The 12,082-nt window shown below is 39.9% G+C and overlaps 1 protein-coding gene across 15 annotated transcripts in view; it reads left to right on the plus strand.

The window, feature by feature from the left end:
- Positions 1-12,082, plus strand: part of LOC133457303 (neural cell adhesion molecule L1-like protein) — a 62,556-nt gene that overhangs the window by 44,341 nt on the left and 6,133 nt on the right. For 5 of the 15 annotated variants that reach the window (XM_061736420.1, XM_061736414.1, XM_061736416.1 and 2 more), the window contains 4 exons: positions 6,225-6,287; positions 6,701-6,814; positions 9,384-9,545; positions 10,443-10,619. In XM_061736420.1, coding sequence (XP_061592404.1) covers positions 6,225-6,287; positions 6,701-6,814; positions 9,384-9,545; positions 10,443-10,619 — 516 coding nt within the window. The remainder of the gene's footprint in view (positions 1-6,224; positions 6,288-6,700; positions 6,815-9,383; positions 9,546-10,442; positions 10,620-12,082) is intronic. The other 10 variants (XM_061736423.1, XM_061736418.1, XM_061736428.1 and 7 more) reach the window with 6 other exon arrangements.

Genomic DNA, 12,082 nt, shown 5'->3' on the forward strand with positions numbered 1-12,082 from the left:
TGAAGGTTTTTCACGAATGTTCCTCTGACACTTTAGCAGAGTGACGGCCTGGGGGAACAAACCGTCTCCGTGACGTGTTGGTCCACAAACCTCCGTGGCAACTTCCAGGTGGGAGAAGTTTGAAAAGTTTGCGTGCAGATATTTTGCCCTTTACATTCTCTCTTGAAATTAAACTTGTGTATAAATGGCAGTAGTAACTTTGATGTATAAAAGGAAAACAATGATTAGCCATAAAATTATGGTCACATGTAATATAGAGGAGGCCATGAGAGTGGGACAGTTGTAGTGGACAAAGAAAAATATGGCTATGTTGCATCTGGGATGAGGAGGATTTTTGAGCCCCTTGTGATGTTGGGTGGGGTCTTTGTGGTCTGGATTTTCACAGATGCAATCAGATGCTGTCAGATTGATATCTGGGGAGTTTGGAGGATTGATAAACACTTCATAAGGGGCTCAATGGACTCCTGCTGGGAGAGGCTGCCAGGGAGCACAGTTTCCATATCTGAAGTGATGTGTTTTTATCTACAAAGATGTATGGCTAGATGGAAAATGTCAAAACAATATCCACGTGAATGCAGAAAAGGACGTTTTCCCAGCAGATCATTTGCAGTGTAACAAAACAGGCAGTGTTTCTCAGTCTAATCTATCCGCGGTTTTAAGGCAGTTATTTTTTCTATTCTATTCTATTTTATTTCATTGTATTGTTTTATTTTTTATTTCGATTTCTCTTTTTAATTGACTTGTTACTGTTTAATTGTTTTGCTGCTTTTAATGTTGATGTAAAGCACTTTGAATGACCTTGAATTGTGCTATTCAAATAAACTTGCCTTGCCTTTTCTAGCCTGAAATAACACCAAATTTCCAACATAATGCTAACGCTAAAACGTAACCTCTATCCAACTAATTGCATGCCACGGCTTCTCCACCTGCAGTCTAAAAACAGTTGCGAGGTAACTACTGAGTAACTTGTTAACCTGATTTTAGAGGGACAAGGATTAAAATTAAAATCACATTGTTTCAGAAGGACGTAGACGTAAATACTCACGGATACCAACACCCTTATCTTCAGCAGTATCGGTGGAATATCTGCAGGCATTTGTATTAGTGTATTAGTAAGAACCTACGGGAGAGCCATGATTTTTGTATCATTTGTCTCCTCAGACACAAAGTTAAACAGTTCAGGATATGAACTTGGCCATCTGGGGCCTTTGCAATGTTCTATGATTAATAGATCTGAGGAGTTAGTTGTTACTACAACTGCAAAGTGGTACATTTTAGAAAACTTTTAAGACTCCCATGAGCCTTTGGACGGTAGTAAAGCTCAAGTTTTTTTTTTGTCTCACTATTCTCTCTTCAAACCAAAGTAGACATTACTTCTGGTTAGATTTTTAAGATAAGGCAGTTACAAAGTTTCAGTTGATCAGGTTGATAACCAAAAATTCACGCCTGACGTGAACGATTCTTCGCTCTGGACCAGCACTAGTTTTCCTGGCCGGGAGCCAGCTCATCGGCAATCAGAACAGAAATAACAGGCTTTAACAACTTTATTCCTTCACACCAAAGCTGCCAATTACCATCAAATAATGTACTATTTCAGAAGATTCCTCCTAATCACAATACATTACAATTTTGAGCAATTTGTATAGTATCAATTGTAGGGGGTAGATTGGAATTTCACAACATAAAGTCATTTAATTAATTGTCTTTGCAACAGGTGTCTGAAACAGTACACTACTGAACATTATTCTGTTGCTACCAGTCCACCAACCGCCACTGTGGAGTCAGTTGGCAATTAACCACCTGTGGCTCTCCGTCTGTCCTGTTTGAAAGCCACAGAGATTAAGTCATCACCATCAGTAATGTCCTTGCTAATACTGGGACTGCAGTGATTTAAATAAATGATAAAATGTAAATCTAACTAAAATTTTGACTCGGGAATGAGCATGATTATGGTAATTGGTGGCTGATCACAGCGTTGTAATTATGTAGTGGCATACTGGATATCAACAACATTATAATCTTGTGAACCCCTAGTTTATCTGCAGTTACATGGAAAAAGCGCATGAGTAAGCACCTTCATCACCAATCAGTCAAATGAGTAGGACAAGACTGACATTCTGGATATGAACATAAATGTTATTTTTACATTTAAGGGTATAGTCTTGGAAAATAAATAATTTTAACCAGTGAACAATAGCAGCATGCTATTTAAGCAATGTAACATACATCTGAGCTATCAAAGCAACAACAACGGTTCACACTCATTTTTAGATATTAAAGCCACTATATGTAGCAATACCACGTCTGACCACATGAGGGCAGCATACCACACAACAGTGATATGAATGAACTGCACCTCTACTGGGACAAAATGGTACTGGAAGACTGCCTACAAGACGTACACTGACACAGCATCTCTATATGCCCCCGTGTGGCCAGAAGTCATATTGCAATGAGTGGCTTTAACAAGTGTTTTGTTAATATACATGCACACACTTGAGTCATTGACTCAGGGGAACACCCGGGAGGAGAGAAGAGGGCATAAAGTATAATGTACGGATCAAGAAGATATTTATCTTTGCAAAGGTTTTCACAAAGTTGTTAGATGAGTTAAAGCAAAAACTGTAATGGATAAAGTTGTATAAAGTCCAGCAGCAAAGAAAATACTCTTTTGGCCATTTCTGAATGTAAAAAAAAAACAACAAAAAAACAACCTGAGAGCCATTAGATGCATTGTTTGTAAATGTAGCTTAGCAGAGGCACGATGGGGAGATAAAATAGCTCTGTTTTAAAAGAGCTGCCCTCAGGGCATGTTAGTCACAATGCAGCAGCGAGATTTATGGTTGCCAGTAGCATAGAGCAGGCCCTTCATGAATCCAGGGACATAATGGAGGGGGATGGAGTGAGACAGAAAAAAAAGAATGCATATAAATTAGTGAGACCTGCCTTCATGGTTTTCCAATTAGAAGTGAGCTTTGTGACTAAATGAGCTTTTAATTGTAAGATGGCTTGGGTGAACACCTGCTTGTCTGAAAATCATGTGTACAAATTAGACACTGACGTACCTGAGCAAAAGAAACTATGCACATCTCGGCAGATGTTTATGTGCTTCGTTTGTGCTTTGTTTGAAAATCTGTATCTGTGGTACAAAGAGAGAAACTAAAAACGAGAGATGTGGAAAAAAAAACAGAAACATTGGTCAAAACAAGAGTACAAAAAAGCTGAGAGAGGAGTGCTTGAAGCAAACGCAGAACATAGGAAAATATCTCTTTTTTCTGAACATCATAAGATAACAGAACAGCAGAGGCTGAACAGGCTGGAAACTCAGCAAAAAGAGGAACACACTGGATTCCTTAAAAGTAACAAAATAAAATAGCCAGCTTCTAAAGATTCCTTTTTAAATTTTGTTGAAGGGCTGAATTTAATTTAAAGCCTGAAGCACCACAAAATGATTTTTTTTTCTTATCAGTTTGAAGGAATATTTTATGACTTTTAGGAAGCGTCATCAAGTTATTGGGAAAAACCAACGAAGGCAACTTTTGACTCCCGTCCCTTTTGTCTCTTGAACTAGCTGTGTATTCCTTTACACTATTATGTCACATGTCAACAACAATGGAAGTAGCTCACAGAAAAATAGGGGACATCATGGCAGAGGGAATTAAGATCTCTTTAAGATTATGCATTAAAATGCCACCTAGACATTCCAACTGGCCAATGATAATGCTGAACAGTCCAGAGAGAACACTTTCTGTCCACATTTTCCTTGTAGCTTGAACAAGTTAGCGTTCTAGGACAAATTCAGGAACCCCCCCTAGTCAAACTATCTTGACCTCAATGACTCATTTAATTTTGCGTGTGAAAATTAAATAAAGTCTTTGTCATTTGATTTCTTCCTTATGTTTATTGGAGCTCTTCCATTGTGCTGTATATTGCCTATTGTGCTGCACCCCAATTTGCGATGCAGGCCTGCATGTCATTTGCTGAATAGGCTAGGCAAGGCAAGTTTATTTGTATAGCACAATTCAACACAAGGTTATTCAAAGTGCTTCACATCAACATTAAAAGTGGCAAGACACAATTAAACAGTAAATAACAAATAAAATGAAATAAAATGATAAGAAAAGAGGTAAAATAATAAAAAGCACAAGTTGTTAAAAAGTAAGGGCAGTAGAGTACAGCAGGTACTTATCTCATTCTTAAAATGGCAAGAATTACGTTTCTATACGGTCAAAACATACAAAGACCGGGTCAAATACAGTATTACAAAAGTAATCTGTAATAATTTGTACGGTGAATTAAACCAAGTTGACAATTCTATGCCACACAATGCCTGTATTCAGGGCTTATCCATAACTTTGTACGGTTTTCAAAAAGTATTTAGGAGTACGCTTCAGTAAACAGCAATGTTTTTAGCCCTGATTTAAAGGAGCTGACAGTTGGAGCAGACCTCAGGTCTACAGGAAGTTTGTTCCACCGGGGAAGAGCAGAATAACTGAACGCTGCCTCACCTTGCCTGGTTCTTGTTCTTGGGACACACAACAAAGTACTACTATACTTTTTAGTATATACTGTTTAGTATGGCATTTCGGACGCACCGCATGAACAGTTTTTGTGGAGGCATAACACTAACAACTGTAATTATACATTCGTGGGTTTGTATAACTACAAAATGTACCCCCCCATTTAGTTATCATGGATTTGAAATTTAGCCATGGAGACCAAAGCTGTTTTTGAACTAGGCTGTAAATATGTTTATTTCTGCTGCAAAGTTGAACATTTTAACATGGAAGTCAATGGTGACTGACTTGATTTTGGAACATGGTCTGAATGGAGGTTAAGGGAATCAAGAACGAAACAACGGACAAGAAATCAAGAGAAGCCAAGCAGTGAATCATAAGCCCCTTTCACACAGCCAGTTCGAGGCGGGAACGTTGCGCCTTTAAGCCGCCTCGCTGTTCTGTGTGAAAGTCACGGAGGCGGAATGGGGGGGCCAAGTGGCCCCACCAATAAGCCGGCAGCGGAGGTAGTCACAGAGCCGTCACAGAGACGAAACGGGGTCTGTGTGAATGACACAGCCGGCATGCCGCTGACATGACGGTCGGACTGACGCTGTCGTCACGCCTCTGATTGCGGAACGCCGGCATGCTGTGTGAATTTACAGACGGGAGCGGCGTTATGCCGGCGTTGTATGGTTCTGTGTGAACCAACAAAGGCGGCGTATTGGCAGGACTTCTTTACACCAATATTGCGGAATCTCTGTGTGAAAGGGGCTATAGTGTCATGAAAGAGAGTGAAAATTAAAAAGGTCTCTTTGTACTTACTCAATGCATTCAGTGCCACATTGATTTATCAGACCAGAACAATAAAATAACACTTCGTTGTTCCGGTATTTGATCAAGCTGGGCACACAAAATATTTAGTTTGAGAGACATCCAAAGCATGTAAAGGTTTAAAACAGGTAACCAGGATGCAAATTCAGTAAATGAATTAAATAAAAGAAAGAAAAAAGTTATTTAAGACATTCTCATTTATCTTCTTTTGCAGAAAAAAAAGTCCAATAATTAATATTCACTGAATAAATTAATGACCACTTGTGCTTCTGTCTTTGTGTAAATCTGGCTGGTATACAAACCTTTCCACATATCTGTAATCTTTTGGCTTTTCACATACAGTATTTGTAATCTTTTGTTGTATTTAATTTTATTTCCTTCCCTCTGAAGATTAGAGCCTGTCTCCAGCTGCGGCTCCTGTTCAAAACAGTGAATATCACTGCCTGCAGCTGATAGCTAGTCAGCCTAGACGTGGTGGTAGAGATAGACATGGGTGTGGGCGTGTTGCTGCAGCGTCTAGCTGGTCATAGCCTCAGCAAAAGTTTGTCTTTTCTGATGTATAAATATAATCTGGATGATTATATTTTACATTTTGAGACCTGTAATCTGGGTGAGTTTTTTCTTCCAATAGCAGTTCCCTTAAAATGTATTTTTGGGAGTATACAGTAACAGTTGTGGTTTAAATTTGTAATCCCTATGTATTATTCAGTCCCTACTTCAGTTGTAGGGTGTCTCCTACACAATAAATTGTACATGTGCAGTTTTCTGCCCAGAACAGTTTTCCCGCTTGTTCTAACATTTCTTCCTTTATGTCTCTTGTTGCACTCTATGGAGTATTAGACCTGACAGCATTGTAGCAGAAATCTAACATCTGAGGCTTTTCTTTCATTCCAGACCTCAACAGCTTTCTATCTGTTCCCAGCTCTATCCCGAGCAATTCTACTCATCCTCCTTTAGGTATATGGCTCACACTCACACATGCGTGTGATCTCATTCTGATATATGTGAACTTTTCAAGTCACAATAGGATTCGAGACGTCTCATACCTGCTCTTGGTGGGTGGGTTGTCAGGAAATGCCAACTTTTGTTAATAACGACTGAAAACTAGATGTCAATCCCGCCTACGATCCATATATCTGCCCTTTTATGAGCCCAAATCTAGCTCCACTCAATTAAGTCTGGGGCCCCGGAATTGCTTTTTGAACTGTCGCGTTGAAGGGTTTCTGCAAGATTCGCTGTTCTCAAGCTGCGGGGGATCCTATTTGCCTCTGCTAATCCTCTTCTCCTGCCTTCTCTCCCGCTTTCTCTGTGCCTGTCTGCTTTCCTTCCCTCCTTATTTTCCTTCCTTCTATTTCTTCTTTCTTTATCAGTTCCAGCCCTGTTGAACATAAGCTCCTATGTGAGTGACACCTATGCCAAAATCAGCTGGACTGCCGCAGAGGAGCATGGGGACTCGCAGCTTTATGTGGCTTATATGAATAACCGTAAGCTACTTTTCCTGTCACCGCCTTGCTAAACATTGATAGGAGTTTTGGTGGCATCATGTTTAGGTGCACTTAACTAAAAATATATTGTAAGTCCCACGGCTGCATCCATCATTTCTGTGATTACTTCTCATAGTGCAGTTGCGAAGAAAAAAGAAATATTCGAAACTTTTGTAATTAACTGGCTTTCTGCATTAATTCGCCATTGAATGTGATCTGATATTCATCTAAGTCACGATAATATAGAAAGTAAAGTTATAATTGTAATTAAAGCTGCAAGCAGCGATGAACGGGCCCTCGTGCATGCAATTTTCACCAATAAAAGTCAAGGACTCAAAACTAAGTCCGATGACACCACCCATGACTCTCTATATCAAACCAATCAAAAGTTATGGCAGAAAATAGGAACTATCAAATATCGACCAATCAGAAGAAGGGGCGGGGCTAATTTGCACCAATTATGTTCAAGGACTCAAAACTGAGTCCAATGACACCACCCACGACTCTTTATGTCAAACCATTCAAAAGTTATGGCAGAAAGTAGGAACTATCAAATATGGACCAATCAGATGAAGGGGGTGCGTGCTTTTTGGCGTCTATCGTCGCCACGGTAACGCTTTTGACTGAGAAAAGTAATGCCCATCGTCGCAGGATCGAGACGCACATTTTGATGTATAACACACCTGGATGCACGTTGCGGTTCGGGCGAAGAAACGGCCGAAGAAATGGCATAAATTGCGCCAAAATTACACGATTAATTCAAAATGGCTGACTACCTGTTGGGTTTCGGCCATGGCGCCAAGAGACTTTTCTTTAAATTGCGAGATGATACAGGTGTATACCGATTTTTGTGCATGTACGTCAAACCGTATTGTGGGGCTTGAGGCACGAAGTTTTCTAGGGGGCGCTGTTGAGCCATTAGGCGACGCCCATTAATGCAAACCATTAAATATCTAATTTTCCGCCAGGCCTGGCTTGCGTGCAAAATTTGGTGACTTTTGGGGCACGTTTAGGGGGGCAAAAAGCCCCTCATTTCGTCGGAAAAATAAAAACGTGAAAAAAAATTCCTACAGATACAATAGGGTCTGCGCGCTGTCAGTGCTCGGGCCTTAATTAGTCATGTTTTTTTTAAGGGAACACACCCAGGTTGGGGGGCGGGGGATCCTTTGGCAGTAATGTCTTCAAGCAAGCAATTTCAGATCAGTTCTGCACAGCATTCAGGAGAATTTTGGATTATTCCTCTTTATAGATCCTCTTCAGCTCATTCATAGGATGTCCCGCTGTGAGCATCTCTCTGGAGATCACTCAACAGTATCTCCATCAGGATAGGGAATGGGTTCTGGCTGGGTCACTCCAAAAGACATATTTCCTTTTTCTGCCATTTTGTGGTCATTTTAGTTTGATTCTCTGGGTCTTGCCACTCTACTAAGCTTCAGGTGGCATACAGCCACTCTGGGATAATTAAGTAGGATAATCTGGGAAACCTGTGATTTAATTTACTCCTTAATGATGGCAAGGGCTCCTGGCCTTGACGCAGAAAAGCAAACCTAAATCATGATGCTACCTCCGCCGTACTTCACCATTGGGAGGATTATTCATTTATTTACTTGTTTTTGTTTTATTAAATGTTGTTAAGGTGTGCAATTTGTGCGCTACGCATAGTGTTGAGGACTCTTCCTGATTAGTACTGTAAGAACGGCAAATTTAAAATGTTTGTCTTTTATCAAAATCACTCTAACCCGACACCTTCAAAATCACTGGATTAACTAAACTCCAGATCTGCAAACTACTGGCTCCAATTTTGTTGAAGTAATCAATACGTTGGTTCATTTATCATCTTCAGCACTGTGAACAGTGATGGAGAACTGTGTTCAATAACGGCAGAGCAACAATTGTTACCGTTTCCATGCTTTCAGCTTGAGTACATTGCATCTGTCATTGCGACTTAGATGGGAAACATCAGATTTTATGGCAAAATAATAACAAAATATATATATAAAAAAAAATACAAGTTATATATTTTAGCTTTTTAGAGGTGGACTTGTGACTTCTTCTTATGAATAATTCGTGTTTTGCCTACAGTAGGTGTTGCTAAACAAGCAGCTACACAGAAAGGGGGGCATACAGGAGTGAATTTTAAAACAACACAACACCACCAAAAAGAGTTGAAACCTTGTAAATTATATATTGGTTGTTTTCTGTATTAGATCCTATATATTTACACTGCAATACTTTGGACTTTAACTTGGTCAATTCAGATACTGCATCTGACACAATCTGTGTCGCAAAGAAATATAATGGTGTCAAACCCCACAATATAGCATTTGAAATGTTTGAGAAAGGGGCAATTTGAAAATGTGATTCTCCAAATTGTGAGCAAGGTGAACACTGTCGGCAGCAGATGAGACTTACTAATCATAAGTACTTCACACTACCCCACCTCAAAAATACTAAAATATCCCTACAAAATCTTTGAATTGCTTGGAAATATGTCCCTCTGATGTTCCCTGACAGCATACCCGCTAATGCAGACGTGCTCCGTGTGCACTCCTTGTGCTTGGTTGTGCAGGTGATGGTATCTGGTACTTCTCAGAGGCTGTAAACACCTCTCAGAGTTTCCACGTAATTGATGGGCTCAAACCCGGGACGCTGTACACCGTACGCCTCATGGCCAAGAAACTACTTGATAATGCTAGCATATTTGAGGACGTTATCGAGACACGAGTCAAAGGTGAGGGGAGCGAAAGCTGTCGATGTCAGTAGAGTTTAGTAATTATAGATTTAGTAAAAGTAGTCGTTGCTCAGCTGACTCAGTGGTTTATTGACTGTGGTGAATGTGCGTCTTAACTTTTTCTTTGATCTGTGCTTTTAAATGGGTGTTTAATTTGTTTTGCTTTCATGTTTTATTGTCTAATGTAGTGTCTGTGGCTCATGTTAAAGTGTTCATTATCAGTGTCATCAGCAGTTTTACACATGTAAAACTGCTTGTCACCAGCTGATCTCCAACTTGAAAGCGCCTGGCCATCTATGTTTTTCCCTGCAAAACAATGTTAACAATGTCCTCTTATTTGGCATGAATGCACTCGATCTGTCGACGCTGGTCGTTTTTCACTTGGAAGAAAGTTGAATCCCAGCCCTGCCGTGTGTCAAAGTGCCCTTAGAAAGAACCAATATTGCTCCCAATGTGCTCATTGGTGTGTGATTCTACAGGAACAGTGTTTGACACTGCATAGAGTGCCTTGTAAAAAGTGTGTGTGTGTGTGTGTGTGTGTGTGTGTGTGTGTGTGTGTGTGTGTGTGTGTGTGTGTGTGTGTGTGTGTGAGAATAAGAAACACCGTGTTAAGAGCTCTATAGAACCTGAAAAAAAGGTTAAAAGGTTCTATTATGAATGTAGAAAAATTTAATATTCTCTCAGCAGAAACACACTTTTATAGTTCAAGGGAATGTGAGTTGAATACAGTCTTATGTACACCATTCAGCCATAAGAATGTTTTCTGAATCACGCTTTTCCTGCTTTCAATTACAGATAAATGTCTAGTAGGGGTGCTCAGAGGGGACTGTCATACCCAAACAGACTGCTGTGTAAAGTCAATTGACCTTTGTGCCTCCTTTCTGTCTTTGTTCTTAGGTGTGGCAAATCCATCAAGAGACTTTTCAACTGAGCGCTGGTTCATTGGGACCATGTGTGCTGTGGCACTGCTCACCCTTGTTGCACTCGTGGCCTGCTTTCTACGGAAAAACAAAGGTGGCAAATATGCAGGTACGCTGCCACCCCAGCAACTAGACATGTTCTCCATGGAAAAAGGTCAGTTAGACTAGACTAAGAATGTGTGCTAATGCCAGTTTATTCAGGGATGTACTGTACAGTAAACTGAAAATTCAACTCAAAGCATTTAGTCAATGGGAAATACACACGTCAGAGTAAGGACTGTGGTTATTTCTTACCTGTTCACTTCACTTCATCAGCTTGTGAACTAAACCCAGCCCTCACCCCTGTTTGTATAGTAATGTTATGCATGTAGGACACTTGCTTGTGCATCCCATCTGTCCCAAGTTAGTATCATTCATGTTGTGTTTACATCTTCAGTAGTTGAACTCAAGCGGCGCGGTTCTGTGCCAGTGGAGCATCCTTGCTCAACTGCCATGGGAATACTAGACAGCTCCTTATATGGATATCATGGAGATGTGTGGTTACAGGTCACACCTTCCAGCTTCACAGAATGCCTTTTTATTGTCTTTTTATGTGTTGTCTAGTCAAAGTTATAATTTATTTTACTTTATTTATTAATTTACAGAAAATACAAAAATAAAACCAGAAGTAGCAGTAATTAAGCAGAACTCACAAAATAAACTATTTTCTATTATTTTTGTTCATAGAAATTACATAAGTGAACTTTGAATTGTGACACATTTTATTTTATTTTATAAAAGGGAGTTAAATTAAAAATAAATCCAATTTTGAAAATTCAAATTACTTTTTGCTCAGGTGTGTTTTTATAGTTAATAAAGGATATAAGGTGCTCTATATTACACATTCTTATAGCCTCCTTTTCCTAAATACTCTAAGTTCTAGGGTTTAATTTGCGTGGCTCTCTTAGTTCTGCTGGGCACGACCTGTTGCCTTCCTTATCCTCTCTCTTGCACCTTTCGCGCTGTCCTGTATCAATGCCAGTTCCAGTGCCATTTGCAAAGTGTTTCTTTAAGCTGTTTCTGTCCTCTCAATTTGTGTTCCCATGTTTTCTCCACCATAGCTACTCCACTTGTTTGCCTGCAGTAGCTTTAGACGTGAAACACTAAATATTTCATCAATTTCTGTGGATTCCCCCTCTGCTCATCCAGCTCTTTTCATGAAACCTCTCTTTTGCCTCCCTCAAGAGCAACTGTTTTTTGTGTCTCTTTTTAAATCACATTTCATATATAAAGATGCTCTGCGATGTTTATGTGGTCTGATTTGGCTGTTAACAAATTCTTTTTGATTACCGGTATATGTGAATTTAAAATCTGATACATTCAGCCATTACATTATAACAACTGACTTTATATTAAGGTCCTCCTTGTCAGGCTCTGGGTAGAGAACATCTGAGGCTGTAAGGAATAGATCTTTCAGGCCCTGTGGGATGTGGGCTGGGGTCTCTTTGGATTAGATGCCATCAGGTTCCATCAGATTGGTATCAGGGGAGTTTGGAGACCAAATGAACACCTCAGACTTTTTTTGTTGTGTTCTTGGGGCCCTTCCTAAACAATCTGTTGAAGAGCCCACTACTGAAC

The sequence above is a fragment of the Cololabis saira genome, chromosome 12, assembly GCF_033807715.1.
Source record: "Cololabis saira isolate AMF1-May2022 chromosome 12, fColSai1.1, whole genome shotgun sequence".
Classification (NCBI taxonomy): Eukaryota; Metazoa; Chordata; class Actinopteri; order Beloniformes; family Belonidae; genus Cololabis; species Cololabis saira.